The sequence below is a fragment of the Antechinus flavipes genome, chromosome 3 (assembly GCF_016432865.1).
Source record: "Antechinus flavipes isolate AdamAnt ecotype Samford, QLD, Australia chromosome 3, AdamAnt_v2, whole genome shotgun sequence".
Taxonomy (NCBI): Eukaryota; Metazoa; Chordata; class Mammalia; order Dasyuromorphia; family Dasyuridae; genus Antechinus; species Antechinus flavipes.
In genome coordinates this window covers 444,422,210-444,443,590 of record NC_067400.1, presented here as the reverse complement: position 1 = coordinate 444,443,590, position 21,381 = coordinate 444,422,210, and the positions used below count along the sequence as shown (strand labels likewise).

The 21,381-nt window shown below is 32.6% G+C and overlaps 1 protein-coding gene across 31 annotated transcripts in view; it reads right to left on the bottom strand.

Annotated features, from left to right (window-relative positions):
* The window catches only part of NEB (nebulin), a 207,472-nt gene that overhangs the window by 97,344 nt on the left and 88,747 nt on the right, over positions 1–21,381 (bottom strand). For 29 of the 31 annotated variants that reach the window (XM_051986439.1, XM_051986409.1, XM_051986440.1 and 26 more), the window contains exons 62-76: positions 20,998–21,201; positions 19,841–19,945; positions 18,526–18,633; positions 16,849–17,160; positions 14,830–15,033; positions 14,116–14,220; positions 13,595–13,702; positions 12,179–12,490; positions 10,505–10,708; positions 9,054–9,158; positions 5,824–5,931; positions 3,920–4,231; positions 2,508–2,711; positions 1,106–1,210; positions 131–238 (exon numbers count right to left, since the gene is read on the bottom strand). In XM_051986439.1, coding sequence (XP_051842399.1) covers positions 131–238; positions 1,106–1,210; positions 2,508–2,711; positions 3,920–4,231; positions 5,824–5,931; positions 9,054–9,158; positions 10,505–10,708; positions 12,179–12,490; positions 13,595–13,702; positions 14,116–14,220; positions 14,830–15,033; positions 16,849–17,160; positions 18,526–18,633; positions 19,841–19,945; positions 20,998–21,201 — 2,604 coding nt within the window. The remainder of the gene's footprint in view (positions 1–130; positions 239–1,105; positions 1,211–2,507; positions 2,712–3,919; positions 4,232–5,823; positions 5,932–9,053; positions 9,159–10,504; positions 10,709–12,178; positions 12,491–13,594; positions 13,703–14,115; positions 14,221–14,829; positions 15,034–16,848; positions 17,161–18,525; positions 18,634–19,840; positions 19,946–20,997; positions 21,202–21,381) is intronic. The other 2 variants (XM_051986434.1, XM_051986433.1) reach the window with 2 other exon arrangements.

Genomic DNA, 21,381 nt, shown 5'->3' with positions numbered 1-21,381 from the left:
TTGCAAATTATAGACAGTAGAAATGTAGACAGAAATAGCTAAAATGCTGACCAAAAAAAACAGAGTTCATAAGCATTAAGAATATTTGTAGAAGAAATATCTCCAAAGACTTCCAGAAATGTTGACTTACATCACTAGCAATATCTCGAGATGCTTTAGCTGACTGAATTGGAATGGCATCCACCTGTAGATCATAACCTTCCTTCTTAGACTCCTCCAGGGCGAGTCGGTAAAGTTTCTATGGAGAAAAAAAGTTATTGGTAATCATTCTTTGACAAGAAACTTTGGTCTCCATTAGAAATTTTCCCCTATGAAAATTAAATGAACCTAAACAAGTACACTTGATTTTTATTACAATTACTCCAAGAAGCTAAGTTTTGGTGGAAAGAGTGAATTTTCTGAGGTCCTTAAGGAAATGTCATTCCTATACCACAAACTGGTAAACTGCTATCAATATCACTGAACTATGCTCTGATACCTACATGGGCCAGGAAGTCTCTCATTTCTTTGAGGTTATTTCTCTCTAAAGGATTTATAATTCTTATCACTTCCTCCCCAGGCACTCTTCTTTTCCTGATCAACTTTTAAATCTTGTAGCATTCTGACAGAGATGAGGTAAACAACATTGGTCCTACTCTCTTGTTTTATAATTGAAGGTAGAGATATGGGGATTTTTTTTTTAAACACTGTTGACACTAATCTCACCTAACCCTCCCCCACTGTCCTAAAAACTGGATAACACATCATAAATAAGTTATAATATTCTATTCAGCTAAGCACCAATCATATCCTGTACATTTCTACCTTTATCCATTCTTCCTTTTTTTTTGTCTTTCTTTAAAAATTAAAATTTTTTCAAAAGCTTAAAAGTGAACACCAATTTAAGCAACTTAACAGCAACTATCCACATTTAAATGGATTAATTTCAATGAAAAGTATAAGTATTTTTTACTCATTCTGAATTCTCATTTTGATTTTTTCATTCTCATTCCCTTTGCCTCCTATACTCTCACAATTCAGTGTGCACTCAGTCCTTTGGGTTCTATCTTTTTCTCTTTATATTATTTTATAAGGGTCATTCCCACCCATTCTTAAGGTTACTCACCGCACTGTAGTTTATTTTGTTGAGTTTGGCAAGCATGATTTCTGGTGTGTCTGGCATGACATGGATTGTTTTCTTATCATTTTCCCATGCTTCTGTATATAAACGCTATTTTTAAAAAAGGAAGAAAAAGGATTTATTTTCTAGCCTGTATATATGTTTACCAGAATCTTCTTTTCTTCTTATGTAATGATAATAAAATAGGGAGAGAGAATAACCATTTTTTTCTAATCATCGAATACAGCTTTTTTTCCTCTTTAAAATGTCCTTATTCTGAACTTAGAAAATAAAACAAGCATGAAATTGTGCATCTCTATTATGTATAGCTGACTTTTCTTTTGAAATAGAAAATAAATTCAACATGTAACTTTCATAACTCCCTGTTTTCTGTGATTTTTGATCTTCCTTCTGTGCATTAAAAAAAGATATTTTAATGACTCTTTTTTCCTTCCTTCTTTCTTTCCTTCCTTCCTTCCTTCCTTCCTTCCTTCCTTCCTTCCTTCCTTCCTTCCTTCCTTTCTTCTCCTGATCTATCTCCCATCCTACTTTCCAAGTTAGAAAAAAAGAAAAATTGTCCTTAAACTGTATCATCAAGCAGAATAAATTCTCACATTGACTATGTTAAATATATATATATATATATAATCAATTTAAATTCTCACCCTCACAACCAGATAGCTAATTACTTCCAAGAGTGTTTTGTCTAATACTTTCTTGGTTGAAAATTCTTAAATGTCACTTGTAGTGCAGTGGGTAGAAAACTGGACTTGGATTAAGGAAGACCTGGGTTCAAATTTTACTTTAGACACTAACTGTGTGATCCTAGGTAAGTCCCTTAAGCATTCTGTGCCTCTGTTTCCTCATCTGTAAAATGAGAGGACTGGATCCAACTCTTCTAGAGTTTTTTAAAGCTCTAAATCTATGATCCTATATTTCCTCAAATCTGTTAATAGGCCTATTTAAAAAATACCATATTTTGTCATATTCTAAAAGTAATAAAGTTATAATATGCTACAAATACGTAGCATTTTAATATTGATTTCATTTTTCAAAATTGTCATTCGTGTCACTAAAGAATAGTATAATAAATGTCATTTTCAAAGGTGATTAATATGAATATATACAAAGTCTTAAAAATGAAATCATAGCTTTGGTGACCATATTTTTTGGATCAAAAATAAGAACATGTGGTTTGACAAAGGTTAATGGGTTAAGTGTTAAAATTACCCTTTATGTTCTGAAATCTATATTGTTCCAACTAATTCAAGATATATGGTCATTATAATCATACATCATATTTTTCCATTTTGATAAATAAATAAAACAAATTTCTACAAATAAATAAATAAATTCTTATATTTAGTAACCAGAAGCTCTGACATTGGTCCAAAGATTAAGAACTCACCTTGTTCATATTTATAGCATTAGTTTTTGCTAGCACTTGTTCCAAAGAGTCTGTTACACTTGTAAATTTCAGTTTGTCTGGAGGTTGACGGTATATATTATCACTCAATATCTCTGTTGCTCTCTTGGCTTTAAGAACCTCTAGGGACCCTATTGGGACCCAGCCAATACCCTTCATCCACTCAAGGTCAGACTTATACATATTCTGTAAATGAACACATATAGACAAAATTCACTAAGGAACATTTAAGACTATTTCCCAAATGCCTTTCACCAGAGAAAAGTGAAAGTATCTAGCATTAAAACCCCCCAAAAAGGTTTAGATTGAACATCACTATGTAAGTGGTCCCACACTGGTGTCATGAATCATGCTGTAGAGATAATTCTGGGGTTTTGGTGGCTAAACTAGTGGATAATAAACATAGGTAGATCCCCATCAAACTTGAAAGGCTAGCAGGGTCCTCAAACTTTTTAAATAGGGGGCCAGTTCACTGTCCCTCAGATTGTTGGAGGGCCGGACTATAGTAAAAACAAAAATTTTGTTTTGTGGACCTTTAAATAAAGAAACTTCATAGCCCTGGGTGAGGGGGATAAATGTCCTCAAGCTGCTGCATCTGGCCCACAGGATGTAGTTTGAGGACCCCTGGAATCCGACAATGTAGTAGAGTATGTCAGTCACCTGAGAACCAAAACAATTACATTTAGAGAGGTTCATTTGAAGGTTGATCTCCAGGTGATAGTTAAAAAACCATTTACTAAGGGCAGAAAAGTTTCAATCTTCATTGGTAGAAGGAATGTCCACATTGATAAAAATCCTTAATTTTCAGCTTTGTGAACAGAAATTTGGGGGTTCCACATTGATGAACATATTCATGTCTGCATACTTATAACATTAAACGAATTTTAAAATGTATAATATGGTAATTTTAGACTTCTTCCTGGGGTGTAACGGAGCCAGCTCATAACAGAGAGCCAACTGTTAAATTTTTATGTAACATTTTACACATCAGAAATGGACAAATGCCACAAACCAGGGCTCAATGTATTGTTCTGTTGATTGTGTAGACTTAAGAAAGTGATGAAGAAAATGTCAATAATACAGACTAAATTTAAAAGTGTGTTGCATTCCTTTTTTTTTCTTTTTCAGAAATTTGGTTATTAAATATTTATGAGCACACCTCTGCTTTCATATAAGAATTTTTTCGTAGGAAACAAATTAGAAAGAATCCAAATATTTTAAGCCACTTGTGGAAACAAAGTTGTAACAATGAAGTCAGTCTATCCTTGGAATTATGTCAGATACATAATAGGATTTAAATTCACTTTTAGCAAAATAGTTGCAAAGTCGTTTCCATGGGCATTTTCCAACCACATAGTTTTTGAATATTTTTAATCAATACAAGATATACTTACATCACTTTGTAGGTCATAGGCCTTGCGAGCATGAATGATGTCATTCTGGTCTGGCAGACATGTCCATTCATGCAAAGGATGCTTATAATCCACATCACTGACCAATGTCTGGCATTTCTTGGCCAACACAATGCCGAGCATGTCTACGGGACTGCTGTACCTTGTCTTGTATTTCTCAAACTCTTTCTTATATTCCCGGTCACTCTGCACTTTGGCTATATGTAGTGACCACATCATCTTGGGGTCATCATGTATCGCCCGAGCACCAATGTGGTGACCAAGCTGCTTGCGATAAGCTTCTTTGTATTTGTACTGAGGCAAATAAAACAGAACAGAAGCTCCAAGTTAGATCACATTTCTCGGTCACTTATTAGCTATATGAGCCTGTGTAAGTTACTTAAACTGACACATCCCTTTAAGTTCATCCATTAAGTTCCCTTAATGGAATTTAAACTTCCATCCGCTCACCATCCACTCGTTTTTCAGGCCCTTGAAATTTTTTCTCTGTCCCAGTCACTCTACTGAAACTCATTTCTTGTTAGTGACCTATTAGCCAAACCCAGTAGCCTTTTTTATAACCCTTTCTTCCTGAAACTGATAGTAGTATATGACAACTGACTATCTCTCTCCTCCTTGATTTTATTCCTTTGGATTCACTAATACTGAACTTTTCTTAGACTATTCTTCCTACCTTCTTGATTCTCTAATCAGATCGGGCCATTCCTCATTTCCTGAATATAATTTGTGGTCTCTTGCCACTGTTTTTATTCATGGAGCCCTCTAAATCTAAATGCCCTTCATATCATCTCCACCTAAGGGCTTCTCACCTATTTTTCCAACCCCAGCTCAAGTTTTATTTTTTTTTTTTTAAAGATACTCTTCATGATACTACCATGAGTAGTAAGTGATTTCTACCTTAACTGATTTCTTAGTACAGTTACCCCTTCTACAATGCAACTTTCCCCATTGTGGTTTTACTATATCACAGATTGGCATAAGGAATTAAATGGGAATTTGAGGGGAATTTTTCTGAAGCTGCAGACAACATTCAAAGGCCGACAGATGACATAAAATCCATGACCAAATATTTAACCCAAATTTTACAATAAGGTACTATAAAGACCTGTAAAAGAAAAAAATTCGAACTTCTTTTCTGGTAAAAGAAAGGGCCAAAAAAATTCACATAGATTTTCCAGATTGCAAAAACACTATTTCCCTAACTCTGATGATGTGGAAGGGATAAATGTACTTCATATTCATATATATATATATATATATATCACATTCTAATTTGTGTTATATTTATTTGTGTCCATGTCATTTCATTTCCTCTGCATTATAAATTATTTGTAAGTATGGCTCATGTCTTATTTTACTTTCTGCCTTAGACTGTACTTGGCATAATACATTGCACATAATAGAGGCTTAAGTGATATTTAATGATTATTGAATACAAATTGCCAAGGAATCACATATTCTTCGAATAAGAAAACATTTCTTCTGTGAGAAGACGTTTTTGCAATCTCCTTAACCTCTCTAATACTTTCTCCTTTAGGCATGATTTCTTCCCTGAGGTTCTACATGTTCCCAAAATGTGAACAGCAACATTTTTTTAAAATAAAGGAATCTCTTTTGTAATGAGAAAAAGCACTGAGCTACCAATCCAGAGATCTAATTTTTAGGTCCAGTTTAGAATTAACTTAGTTTATTACCTTGATAGATGGGTGGGTGGGGAGAAACATTAACATTCTGGCCTCAATTTTCTTATCTATAAAATGGAGGAACTGAATAACTATGGTCTCTTGGAATTATAAAATTCCATTATTCTCTTTTGGGATGACTTTCAGTATATTATGTTTATATTGAATTTATTGCTCAAAATATCATAAAATGATTGTTCTTACATCACTGGCAATGTCCCGGGATGCTTTGGCAGCCACAATTGGAATGGCATCACTTCTCAAGTCATAACCTTCTTTCTTTGCTTCTTCCATAGCATGTCGATATAGACTCTGGAGAAAGACATAACTTGTTATACATTTGAAAAATATTCTATTTTTTTGTCAAAAGAATATATCCTTTAGACAAAGAACTGTACATGGTTCACTGTATTTATTCTTAAGTTATTAATGAAGCATGAAGTCATATCCTAAATATTCCACTAAACCATTATCTTTAATTCAAAACACTCTATTTGTCAAATATTAACTTGTTCTTGCACAATTGCTAAGATTTTCCTTCAATATCAATAGCTTCTTTGCTATAGTAAATCAATGATTATTTTCTAAAATACAGTGGTTGCACAATGATTGAAAATAAGATAATGCAAATTAATAATATATTTTAAAAGAAAAAGAATATTCCCATAATAGATATTCAGTGTTGTGCACAATTCTTTTTTTTTTTCTATTTTATAATGTATATGAAAGTGTTCGTTTCAGTTGTCTGTTAATGTTAGAAAAAAATTAAATTAAAAAGTTTGAAAATAAATTAAATCAGTACAATGGCCACTATAATCTAAATGAAAATAATACTGAAAGACTTCTGAACTCTGACCAAAGCATTGACTAGTTATGATTCTATAACTTCAGAAGTTTCAGCTATGAAGGCTAGGCTCCAAGGGAACTCTAGGAATTCTAGGCATATTTACCCAGATACAGGAAAACATTGATTTATTTTGTTTGACTGTCATTTGTCACAAGAAAGGACTTATTTGAAAAGGAAGGAAGGAAGGAAGGAAAGAAGGAAGGAAGGAAGGAAGGAAGGAAGGAAGGAAGGAAGGAAAAAAGGAAGGAAAGAAAGAAAAAAGGAAAGAAGGAAGGAAAAGAAAGAAACAAGCAATGATTAAGCACTTGCTTTGTGACAAATATTGTGTACAAGCTTTACAAATATCACATTTCATCTTCAGAACAACCCTGGAAGGTAAGTATTATTCTTAAACCCATTTTATAGTTGAGGAAATTAAGGCAGATAGAAGTTAAATGACTCCAGGACCAGAGCACCTTCACTGGTCCTGTTCTGAGGATGAAATAAGATATTTGTAAAGCTCTTAGTCCAATGCTACATTGCACTGTGTAGGTTATAAAGATGTGGTACGTAGTATTTGTCTCAAATTTTAAAATAGAAATAATGTTTAAAAATAAGTAAAAATAAATTATATCTTCAAATCTTTAAAATGACATATTCAGCACCTTTTTCCAAACCTAAATATTTTTGAGTATGTTTCTTTCATAATCAGAGAAACCAATACTTCATTATATTTTTGCTTTCAGAAATAACCATAAGCATTTGTCCTTTCATGGTTCTGTAAACACAAATATAGACTTGGTTCATCTCACAGTTGTAGACAACACAAATAGTTTTCTTTCAAACTACCAATTAATTTTTTAAAGTTCAAGATAGGAGATACCACTATTAATATTTTCAAGTCTTCTGCCACAGAAATAATATGAATTATTTACCTTAATGGATTAGAAAAAGTAACAGAGAATAAAAGAAGATTCGAAAAGCTTATAAAGATTTATGTTTTAATGAGCAAGGAAGAAAAAAAGGGTTTTCCCCTTTTGTTTTGGGTTCTTTTTGTTGTTGCTTGTTAAATGGGCCATTCTGAAATCTAATCTTCCAAAGCCAGTCTTTGGAAAGTTAATATAATGACCCAATTCTAGAAATAAAAGTATTTGAGTGAAACTTTTAAAACTAGATAACGATTTGGTTGATAGCAGTAGTCTGAGAAAGCAAATATTCTACACATCAGACCTGGTTTAATAAAACTAAAGTGTGTAAAATAAGCTGTTTTATTCCCATCTAAGGAAGGTATTAATTAGAAACAGCTACATGTTACCCAAAGGGACTCTATTAACTCTAGGCATATTTGCTCAGTCACAGGAAAACACTAATGACTGTTATTTGTCATAAGAAAAGACCTATTAGAGAAGGAGGGAAAGAAGGAAGGAAGGAATGGAGGGAGAGAGGCAGGGAGGAAAGAAGGGAAGGAGGGACAAAGAAGAGGGAGAGAAGGAGGGAGGAAAGGAGGGAGAGAGGAAGGTCAGAGGAAAGGAGGAAGGAAGAGAGGAAGGGAAGGAGGGAGGGAGGAACGAAGGGAGGAGGGAAGGAGAGAAAGAAGGAAGGAGAAAAGGAGAGAAGGAAGGAGGGAAGAAAGGAAGGAGAGAAGGAAGGAAAGAAGGAGGGAAGGAAGGACGGTGGGAAGGAAGAAAGGGAGGAAGGAGGGAGGGAAGGAAAAATGGATAAAAGAGAGGGAAAGAGAGAGTCAAGATGTGATTTCTGACTTGAAGTAATCTAGAACAGATCATAGAAAATAATAAAAAAAATTTTTTTCCTTAAAAAAAATCTAAAAGAAAATATCCAGATGATTGTGAATAATTTTGATCTTTGTTGTATTTTATAATACAAAAGAATAGAAAATTCATGTTCCTGATTATAACTATTTGACATGCTCACTATTGGCAAAAATGAATGATCTTTTTGGCAAATTATTGTCAAAGGTTTGTGGAGAAGTACTTGACCTTTGCTAGCCCTTCCAGAGTATTTTTTTAGTCTTAGGAAAATAACGATTACCCTTAGGCAAGTAGACAAGTGAGTATTCTCAAAGCTGTATGAAAATTCTGCTTATATAAATACATGACAAACAAAAGTTCCTAATAGCTTATTCACAAAAATAGTTTTCGTTATATAAATAATTCATTCAAATATATAATTCATTGTTCTTAGGCATTTTTAATCTTATGGATCTAAGACTTCTTATTTTAATACAATTAATAAATTTAGAATTACTTTTCTTTAAATTAAATAAATCTAACTTTCATGTTATCAGAGGGAATGGGTGAGCTCAGAGTATAAACTTCAGACCAGTTGCTAATATTCTAATACTAAGGTGGTGACCCTGCCAGTAGTTAAACATATATTTTACATTCTTTTTCCATGAAAAGAGATGGATGGTATCCATACTCCTTACTTTCCAATAATATATTTATTAGATAAGTTTAAGCCCTCGAAATTGAATGAAGCTCTCTGGTCTACATGAAAAACAAAAACCAGGACCTTATTTTTATTAATACTATTTTCTAACACAAGAACAACTTGATACAGATATCAAAAATAAAATTGGTATCTTTACCTCACTATAGTTGATTTTATTCTGTCTTGCTAACATAATCTCAGGTGTATCAGGCATGATGTGAATCTGAGTCTTATCTTTGTCCCAAGCCTCTGTGTATAAACGCTGTGAAGAAAACAGAAATAAAGATAGTGAGAAAATACAGTTTAATCTAATTTGCCAGTTCAGACTCAAAGAAGAAATAACATACACATTCATTATGGGTACAGAAATCTATCTTACCCTGCAAGAAAATAGGAAGGGAATGAGATACAAGAAGGGAGAAGAGCAATAAAAGAGAGGGCCTATTGGGAGAAGAAGTGGTCAGTAGCAAAACACTTTGAAGATGGGCAGGGTGAAAGGAAAGAGAAAATAGAATATTCTAAATGGGGAGAAATTACAGTTAGCAATAGTAATTGTAAAAAAAGGATTTTGATGCAAGTTTCTCTAATGAGGCCTTATTATTCAAACAGGAGGAACTGAATCAAATTTATTTTTTAAAAAAGTCATTGATAAATGATCAAAAGATATGATCCATGTCCAAAGGGCTATAAATTTATGCATATCCTTTGACCTAACAATACTATTAGGCATGAATACCAAAAGAGATTTTTAAAAAGAAAAAGGATCTACTTATACAAAAATATTTGTAGCAGCAGAGCAAAGAATTAGAAATTGAAGGGATACCTACCAATTGGAGAATGACTAAATAAATTGTGGTATGTGATTGTCATGGAATATTGTTGTTCTATGGAAAGTGATGAGCAGAATGCTCTCAGAAAAAAAAAAAACTCCACGAACTCAAGCAAAGTGAAATATACTGTATACAAAGTGATAACTATTCTGGGATGACAAGCTCTATAAATGACTGCTATTCTCAGCAGTACAATGATCCACAACTACTCAGAATCACTTAAGATGAAAAATCCTCTTCATACCTAGAGAAGAAACTAATTTTATCTGAATACAGATTGAATCCTATTCTTTCTCTCTTTTTTTAAAACGTATTTTTCTTGAGGGTTGTTTTTTTTTTTAAATTAGAGCGGATGATCTATGTTTTCTTTTACAACAAGTCTTTTATGGAAATGTTTTCCATAACTTCACATGTGGTTTCTTAATGGTAGTTGGGAGTAGGAATAAGGGAGAAAATCTGGAACTCAATTTTTTTTTATAAAAATTGTCTTAAATGTAGTTGGAGAAAATAAATAAATAAATAAGGTTTTTTTTAAAGAGACTAATTTTTCTAATTATATTACCAGTGCTGAGCACAATATTTAGTACATAGAAAGAACTCGAAATTTTTTTTCATTCATTCAAATAACTCAATGGTGGTTTCAAAATTATTCAGTGTTTAAATCCAGGAGAAAAGTGATTCATTATAAAGTAGATATGGACACAATTGCAGTAAGAAAAAATGTACGGCCTTGTTCACATGGATAACCCTGGTGTTTTATTAAAGATTGTCAATTCACCTTGTTCATGGTGATGGCATTATTCTTGGCCAGCACTTGTTCCAGAGAATCAGTCACACTGGTAAATTTAAGTTTGTCTGGAGGCTGACGATAGACATTATCACTTAAAATTTCTGCAGCCCTCTTACATTTGATGACATCCAATGAACCAATTGGGACCCAGCCAATACCTTTCAGCCACTGGAGATCCGACTTGTAAACATTCTATTGGAAACAAATAAAATAGTGAACAAGTTGTACTTGCATTGTCATTTATTTTGAAGAAATGAAAAAAGAAAGTATGTACCATTCTTCTGGCTAATTTTATTAGCTTATCAAGCCTTATAATATACCAGATGTGTTTTTTAAAAAACAACAACTAAAGAGGGGTATGTAAGTCAGAATGTATTGAAGAGTCAAGAGGAGAATGGAGGTACCAAAAGTATGTGACATCTGGGTGAAACAAATCCATCAACAAGTATATATTCAGTATATATATAGTAAGTACCTGAGAGGGAGGGGAGAGAAGAATAACAGAGAAAAGAAGCAATCAGTTGTTACAAGGGAAGCTGTATACATAGAAGCTGCATAATATTGCACAAATAGACCTGGAAGAGTTCTTAGACCCACCAACTTCATTTTTTTTCTTTTTAAAGATAGAGAAACTGAATCCAGAGTCATTTACCCAGTGTCACATAAATATTAAGCAGCAGAGTGTTTTGTCTACAGTACCAGATTGCTTCTCTATATATGTAAAAACCAAACCTGATGACTTCTGGAGTGCCTTCCAAATTGAAGATTCTATGAGATTTTGTGATTTTATGAATTCTAGATGAATCCCATTTTGCTTTTGTAAGAAAAAGGTTATAAAGGAGATTATACTCCTTTGCCACCTCAAGGTAAGGTTTGAGAAAGGCCTAGTATATAAAAGGAGTGGAGCTCAGTTTTTCACAAGACCAGTTATATCATCGCTTCTATTCATATAACTCCAAAATCAATATTTCCAGTCTCAATCTTTTCCCATAACTTTAGATCTTTAATTCTAACCATCTAATAATTGTTGCTTCAAGTTCAGTGAGTCCCCAAATTAATTTAAAATTATTACTAAAAGCCTCTAATCCCAATTTTCTTACCCCTGATCATCACCAATCTTAGTCACGCATACTCAAAATCTTGAATCCATTTTCAATTCCTCTCTCTTCTCTGACTGCCCTCTTCTAGTATATTGACAGTATATATATCCTCTCAATTCTAATTCCATAGTCTCTCTCCATCTTTATATTCAAAGTGATTGTCATTAGCTTAGTTCAAGCCCTCATTAACTTTCATCTGAAATATTCTAATAGCTTCCTAACTGGTATCTCTACCATCCAATTTTTTTAAACTTCTACAATTTATTTTTCACATAGCTGTCACAATAATCTTCCTAATGCACTTTTCCCTCCATGTCACTCCTTTGATCAAAAAGAATGCTAATTGCAGGCAGGGACTGTGTCTTTTTTTAGCTTTATATACCCATTGTTCATTACAGTATATTGTATGTAATCAATTGGATTTATTGATGACATGATTACATGAAAACACTTGCTGCTATTACATTTACTACTGCTATTGCTGCTGCTGCTATTCCTACTTCTGCTGCTACTAATAATACTGCTACTGCTCTTACTCCTATTATATATTCTTAGTACTTACATCACTCTGCAGGTCATAGGCCTTACGAGCATGAATGACATCATTCTGGTCCGGAAGGCAGGTCCATTCATGCAGAGGATGCTTGTAGTCTATGTCACTGACCAGGATCTGACACTTCTTGGCCAGAACAACCCCCAGCATGTCCACTGGGCTGCTGAACTTGGTCTTCCACTTCTCAAAGTCCTTCTTGTACTCCCTGTCACTCTGGATCTTGGCCACATGCATGGACCACATCATCTTGGGGTCATCCTTTATGTCACGGGCTCCAATGTGGTGGCCAAGCTGCTTGCGATAGCCATCTTTGTATTTGTACTGAAATGAAACAAATGTGATTTTTAAAATTTTAAATTGACATAATTAGTTCATGTACTTATAAGGTTATCATTATAGTCATGGCGATTCTTTCAGGAGATCAGTTACTTTGAACGTAATTCTTTTTCACCTACTCTTTTTTTCCATAAAACACAATCCTTAATATAATACCCCAAGTTGTTCTCATAGAAAGGGAAGATTAGTATTATTCTTTATTGATTTCCATGTCATAACTAGTACAATGTTGTAGAAAGTTAGGCTCAAGTATATATTCATAATATATGCTAAAGGATTCAGGCAAAGGAAAAAGAAAGAAGCAACAATTCCAATAAAATAAATTTATTTTTAGTAGCATGTGAAGTACTAAGCTAAAATGACAACTGTGGCCTCTGAGTTAGAGGAAGGCATGCGTTTGGGAACATGCATTTTTGGCATCAGTAAACGCCTAGTTTGGTCCTTCATACTGGTTCCTTCCTTTGAAATCTCATGTCCCAGGGAAGCTCTTTGAAAATCACTAGTATATGTAGTCTCTTTTTGCTTCTCCTTTGTTCCAGTCAAGATTCAGAATGTATCCAGAATCAATCCTTGTAATAAATAACTTTCATTTTATTTGGCATTTTTTTGTCATCACTTTTTCAGTGTTAGAGATTTTAAGATTGGAAGCTTTAGTTGATATTGATACCTAAAAAGGACTATCCTTCCCTGGCAAAAGTGGCTTAGAATGTTATATTTCCTTTGGGATTAGAGTGAACATTAATCCCAATATTTCATGAAGCCTGTGTGCGTGATTTTTGTAAAGATCAGATGTCAACAAGGTGTGCGGACATTTCCCTCTAATTTAGGAATGCATAAATTAAGACAAATTTAATTTTACATTTGAATAAGGATCTAGGTCACATCTGAAATATTTGATGGTGAATGTATGTTTAAGTTTTCTGCAATTACTATTGTTTTCTTTGGTTTGTCCTAGTATAAGTTTTTTTCTTCCATTTTATAAAATCAAACTAAATAAGAATGTTCACTTGAAAAGTAAATGAATTTCCAACTTCAAAAAAAAAAAGTCCCCATATAAGCAACTACATCATATTCATTTAGGTAACATACTTCACTGGCAATATCTCTTGAGGCTTTGGCTGCCACAATTGGGATGGCATCAATTCTCAAGTCATAGCCTTTCTTCTTTGCTTCTTCATTTGCAAGTTTATAGAGACTCTACATGAAAAAAAAATTAAAGTTAAATATAAAGCTAAAGAGGTAATCACATAGAGAATGTCAAATCACCCACAAATTTATTTTATAAATAAATATAAATTCTAAAATTTTGAGTTTAAGTTTTAGCTCTAGCCCATGAGCTTGAGTTCTGATTATGTGTTTGATTTTATTCTTAAAAATCAAGTTAGGTGAAGATTATCAGTAAAATAAGATCAGTAAGATAATATTTTCAATCATCATTAACTAGAGTTACCTGGCCACTCTATGGCCTAGAGAATCTAATCAATGTAATAGTCCAATACAAAAAAAAGAGTTCTTAAAGACTTCCCCACATGACTAGAGAACTCAAGGTAGAGAATCATAATAATTGAATGTAATTGCAAAATAAATTTAGAACCCATAAGGCTCTGTACCTCACTGTAGTTGATTTTGTTCTGTCTTGCCAACATGATTTCAGGAGTATCAGGCATTATGTGAATCTGAGTCTTGTCCTTGTCCCAAGCTTCTGTATATAAGCGCTAATATAGAAAATAAATTAGCATTAGAAATAATGTTTTGTGGAAATTCTAGGAAGCCAAATTAATACAAAATTATTATTCTTTAAGAAAAAATATTGTTGTATATGGGTAAAATGTATAATTTTGGGTGCTTGAAAATTTTAATTGTTCGTATTTATATTAGATAGATACAATAAATAATAACTAATATTTAGATGAATAAAGGGCAAATTAGGTGGCACAATGGAAAGAGTATTGGGCCTGGAGTCAGAAAGACTTAAATTTAATTCAGCCTTAGACATTTACTATATGGCCCTGGGCAAGTCACTTAACCCTGTTTGCCTCAGTTTCCTCATCTGTAAAATAAACTGGAGAAGGAAATGACAAACCATTCCAGTATCTTTACCAAGAAAATCCCAAATGGGTTAATGACAAGTTGAACATGACTAAAAGAACTCTATAACAACACTTTGAAATATGCAAATTCACTAATTCTTATATTATTTTAGTTCTATTAGTATTAGAGCATAATTACGACCTGTAACAATTCTAAAGGATTTTGACAACTTACATTTAGGGCTTTTAATTAAGCTATATAATTGAATCTTTCTCAGAAAATTGAGGGCTCACCTTGTTCATGGTGATGGCATTATTCTTGGCCAACACTTGTTCAAGAGAATCAGTCACACTGGTAAATTTCAGTGTGTCTGGATGTTGACGATAGACCTTGTCACTCAAAATCTCTGTTGCTCTTTTGCATTTTTCAACATCCAAAGAACCAATTGGCACCCAGCCAATGCCTCTCATCCACTGGAGATCTGACTTATACATATTCTGTTCATAGTTAAAAAAAAAAAAATCAGATGTTAGTTCACTGAGCCAGAAAGAGTGGTGACTAATTTAAAGATAAAGATACAAAGGGATTAGTAATTAAGTACAACCCACTTTCCTTCCTTGGAAATTATTCTCTAGTGCCTTAATCAGACAAAATGAAGGAATTGTTCAGAAATGACTCAGAAGCTTTCCTATGCTTCGCTAGAAATGGCCATATATTTCTTTTTGTTTGCTTTATTGGTGCAGTTTGTTTTTTATTCTACTGAAATTTCCAATGATATTATTCCAATTGATTCTCCCCCCCCCATCCCCAGAAGAGGACTGTTCTCAAATCAAAACATTCTAGCAGTCTCTTCAGATAATGATATTAATGCTCACTATCGTGCACATAAAAGGAAACACAAAGATTGAAACACTGACAACAACAATATTTTACAATTGTATTCAACAGCTTTTCATTTATATTATTTAACTTGGGAAGAATACTGATCTGATCTGCATTATCCTATTTATTTATAAATTCTTTCAAGCTTACATAAAAGATCATCCTTTTAAAAAAGTTTTTAAATCTTTTCCATTGCCTAGTCATAGCATTTTGTTGAATGAATAAATGGATGAATTCAACAATAATTTTTTTTTGAAATGCAGCTAAGGAAAATGATGAATAGATCAACAAACCAGAAGATCAGCATTTACACTTTGTAGAGACAATTGGCTACTTTCACCTATTTTTAAGAACGAAAGCAAAGTCTCTCTTTCTAGCAATAACTTTAAAATACAGGTGCCTGGATTTCAAATGTTACTGTGGACTGAAATTTCTAGAAGCAACCAATGAATATAAAATCCTCCATAATTATTCCAAATTATTTTTGTTCTCTAAAGCTCTCTAGTGATAACTATTTATTTCAAATATTTACACAGTACACAATACCAGCAAAGAAAGTGGGCTTTTCAAATCTTTGATTTGAGAAATAAATTTCTTTGCATTGCTCTCTGGACTCTGATAATGTTTTGCGACTCCCCCATGTGGTAAGAAAAGACAAGGTTGAGTTATTATCAACTAAATAGATCTCATCAAGCTAAGAATAAATAAATAGATAGATAGATAAATAGAATAAAATAATAAATAAATGTGCATTTGTATGTATGTGTGTGTATATAATTATATAATTGAATAAGATGGAAAAAAAACTAATTTTTTTTAATTCCACAAGAATATCATCTAGATTTTCTCAAGAGAAAAGCTTCTGGGAATGATGATGCAAGGAAGCAAAAAGTAATTGTAGGATAATTATTCATGATTTAAAAGGGGCATCCTTATCTCCTAATAATATTGAAAGACTATGTCTTTCTCTAGTAAATTTAGAATATTAATTGAGAGTAATAAGAATTTTTAACAAAATATGTCTAGCTTATAAAATAACGCATCTATGTATACCTAAAATATTAATAAAAGAGCAACAATACAGATATATTATATACCTTTAAAATAGCACATTGACTCAAAACTCTATACGATTCCCATCTTCAGCAAACAAAAACCATTTTATGTTTACAATTTATTCTAAGTGTGAGTTAATATCTGTACCTTATGCAAAAACACAGGTGGTATGTGTTGGTGTGTATTCATTGAGTTGGCAGGTTAAAATAACAGTGTATTTCAGAATAGATTAAATGATCATCTGTTTCCCAAGTGTTTGTGATAGTGTGCTGAATTATTTAAATGATTTCTACTCCATTTAAATTGTTGCTTTTTTAAACATATGGTGTAATTATTTCCATTGCTGACATTTCAAAATTCTAATCCATACTCACATCACTCTGTAGATCATAGGCTTTACGAGCATGAATGACATCATTCTGATCTGGGAGGCACGTCCATTCATGTAGAGGATGCTTGTAGTCCACATCACTGACCAAAATCTGACACTTCTTAGCTAGCACGACTCCCAGCATGTCCACTGGGCTGCTGAACTTGGTCTTCCACTTCTCAAAGTCCTTCTTGTACTCCCTGTCACTCTGGATCTTGGCCACATGCATAGACCACATCATCTTGGGATCATCCTTTATGTCACGGGCTCCAATGTGGTGGCCAAGCTGCTTGCGATAGCCATCTTTGTATTTGTACTGAAATGAAAATTCTTCAATTAAATATCTTTTGCATGTTTAACTGTAAACTCTAAAAGGCATAGATCATACCCCTTCCGTTTATTTAAGGCCGTATTAACCTTAATTCAATTAAGTATTATAAATAAGTACAAGTTCAGAGTATGTGTAACATTAATTTGACCTTCTCAACTAACTAAATAGAATTTATAAGAGAGTAAATCTAACAGTATGGGTGAAAAACAGTACTGTATTTTTACTAAGTTAAGTTAAAGATAGGAAATATTTAAATGTACACTGATTGCATTCTTAATTTGAATAGAATTTTAGTTTCCTATAAAATTAGGCAATTATGGAGGCAACATTCTTTATTAATGATACAGAATAATCTCAAATATAAAGAATCATTATACTTCCCTCATATTTTCTATGGTGCTTTTATGGTTTATTAAGTATTCTCTTCATCAAAAATAATATTTGGTAAGCTTTAACATATGAATATATAAGATATAATAAAAAAAATTTCTAAAGTGTAGTTAGCTAAACTATTACAATATAACAACTTATTCCACAAAGTTTTGTTTAAAAGGTCCTTAGGAGAGGAGAGGAGAGCAGGTTGAAGGATTTGGGGAACCAATAGAAAGTAAGCACATCAAAAGCAGAAACAGCCTAATTCTTGCCTATGTATTCCAAATGAGAGTCAGTGTGGTATATGATAAATTGCCTCCAGTGAACAGAGAGCTGACCTCAGAGCCAGAAAGACCTCTGTTCCAGTCCTATTGGTTATTATGAATCTAGGAAAGTCACTTAACTTCTCAATGTTTCAGTCAACTAAGGTAATAGATTGCAGAGAAGGTAATTATTAATTTCTCTCTCCATCCATCTATCTATCTTTACCCTGTTTCCACAAGCTTAGCAAAATCACCTGTGATTCATATACATTATATATTTTTCTCAAAGTCATCGGTCAAAACATAGGAAAGCTGACTTTAATCCTCCCTGTTGAATTTCATTTGAATGCAAAATGCTAAAGCAGTGAAGACATTTAATAAGCCCAGTTAGATTTGCCCTTCTCTGCATCTTTTTGGCTATATCCATATGTATCTATCTTTTATGCTTCTCCTACTTTTTGATCACTCAATCCTTACTGAATACATTAAGCCTTGCAGGTTATCACGATATTTTCATCATTTGTGTTTATCATTTCCTCAAAATTCAGCTTTTTTTAAAAAAAATTAAGCTTTAAAAAATATCAATTGCTATGATATATCATAGAACATTTTTAAATGTCAAGGACAATCTTTTTTAACTTTGTCTCCCTTTGTGAATATACTGTTTCATAGAGCTAACACAGAAGCGATTAAAAAAAAAAAAACGATGGCTTACATCACTGGCAATGTCTCTTGATGCCTTGGCTGCCACAATTGGGATGGCATCAATTCGCAAATCATAGCCTTTCTTCTTTGCCTCTTCATTGGCAAGTTTATATAGACTCTAAGTTAAAGAGAAGAAGAAGCAGCAACAGTGAAACTTTCACAGTCAAAACAAAAAAAATGCCTAGAATGACTCAGTCAACTCTACAAAGAGAAGTACATGCAATCAACTTACTATAGGATGAATAAATGTTCTATATTTTAGCTTTCCTTAAATATCTATAAATGTTATATGTGGAGAAAACCATTTATTATTAAATTTTTATTACTTGTTAATTTTTAAATTGTTCAAGAGAAGTTTATGTCAAATGACATTATGAAGGAAGATATTAAAGGAAATAAAAGACGGGCCAGAGGCATGGAAGCCTAGAAAAAAGAGGGAATAACTCTTCTTTCAAGAGACCTGGAGATCATGACATAATTTATCACAGTATGGTAGAAATAGGACTGACTTTTGAGGTAAGAACCCCTAAGTTCAAATGGAATCTCCATTGTTTACTTCCCACAGGGTAAATCATTTACTCTTTTTAGATTTCATTTTGCTCAATTGTAAAATAAAAAGATTTAAGCTAATGTTTTGGGAAATGTTTAAACTAGATGACTTTGGAGGGTTCTTTTCAACTTTGAAATTCTAAAGTGTTGTATTCTTTTGAAAATAAAAAGAAATATATAATTTGAGAATGCAGGCTGGAATTTTGCTAACTGGCAGGTCTGGGGCAAATCCAGAAGTTGTAAAGATTCCCTATGAAAAATTGGGATAGAATAAGATCACCTTTGCTGACAAATGTGCACAGTAGAAAAACAAATTCTCTCATTGGTTTTGTACAAAAATATATGTTTCATTCTATATCCTAGATCTATTACCTCTTAGGATATGAATAATATCTTTCATTCTCAACCCTTGACCAATCATGGATCATTATTTCCATGATCATACCTCTTACAACTTTCAAATTTGCTTATCTTTATTGCATTGTTAGTAAATAAATTATTCGGATTCTTATTTTGTTCATCAGCTCATAAGTTTTCAAAAGTGATGACTTACACATTTGGTGACAAGTTTTAGTGCTAGATTTTAAAATAGTTATTTTAAAGTATTGGAGCTTAATTCTAATATTTGTTTGGGAAATAATTTTATATTTACTAGACAAAGTTATTGGGGAAAAGTGGATTGCATGTCCATTTAGTCAATTAGTGTTTGCCCAATATTAGTTTAAAAAACTCAAAGAGAAATATTGAACAGCTCAAAGATTCATGTTTGTTCTTACCTCACTGTAGTTGATCTTGTTGAGTCTTGCTAGTGTAATTTCAGGAGTATCAGGCATGATGTGAATTTGGGTCTTGTCTTTATCCCAGGCTTCTGTGTATAAACGCTAGCAAGAAAATAAATGAAAAAAAATACATATATATATATATATTAGAGAATGATATGAGGTATTAAGTAGAACTTTTTTTGACTACACAAGCAGATTTTTTCAAAAAAAGAAGTATGAGAATAATTTATGTGCTATTTATGTTCTATATTAAAATGACTTTCTAACATTTACAGTTTTCCTAGTGAAATAGGTTGACCTTAGGAAATACTCTTTTGTTCCTTAGACTGTGCTTGGTATTTTTTACTTCTCTTATTTTTTAACATACTCCATTAAATGTTAAAGTTATTGCAGATTTTTCATATATTTATTGAATATTTGCTTATATGTGTTTATAATAGATTATGAGATTCATAAAGGCAAAGCCATGTCTTATTGACCTTGGCATCTTTCCCAGTCTCAAGTATAGTGCTTTGCACATAGTAAGAATGCTGTACACAACATTTGATGGGCGTTTTTGAATAGGTGGATATCTGAATGAATGAATTCTAATGTATATTTGGTTCATAAAGAAATAACAACTACTGAAGCATGTTTAAACAGAAAGCTTACAAATAACTTCAGATGCTATGAAACATTCTAATAATGCAAAAAGAAAGTGATCTTACTTAACAATAATATTTAGCACATATAGAATTAAATTTTGCAAAGCACTTTACAGATATCAACTCAATCTTAGGAGGAAGATGTTATGATTGTCCTCATTTTACAGATGAGAAAACTGATGCCCATGTTAATTAATTGAATTTCCCAGAGTCACCCTGTTAGTAAGTGTCCAAAGCTGCATTTGAATTCAGTACTTCCTGACTTCAAGTCTAATGTTCTATTCAGTGTGCCACTAAATATAAAGTAGCCAAGGGCCTATGTTCTAAATCCAAGTTTCAGAAACATCAATGAACAACAGAGTTGTAAATACTTAGAGAAAATTACTGATGACTCAAACTAAAACTATTTAATTTTCAACTTTTTTTCTTTACTGATTTTTATTCCTTTTCCATGATTCTCAGTTAGAAACACTGAAACTTCTTTTCTTCAAAAGAATGAGGGCTTACTTTGTTCATGGTGAGTGCATTATTTTTGGCCAAGACTTGTTCCAGAGAATCAGTCACACTAGTAAATTTTATTTTGTCTGGAGGTTGACGGTAGATCTTGTCACTCAAAATTTCAGTTGCTCGTTTGCATTTTTCAACATCCAAAGAACCAATTGGCACCCAGCCAATGCCTCTCATCCACTGGAGATCTGACTTGTATATATTCTGTTGACATAAATAGCAATGGAGTTTATCTCTGAATCAGTCATGAATCTTCATTTAAAAAGCACATGAAAGTAAATGCAAATAAATAATTTTTAAAACCTAATCTGTAGAAAGACAGATTATTGTCTCAATTTTATGGGATAAATTAGAAACCATGCCCTGTAGGAGAGAAATAATCTT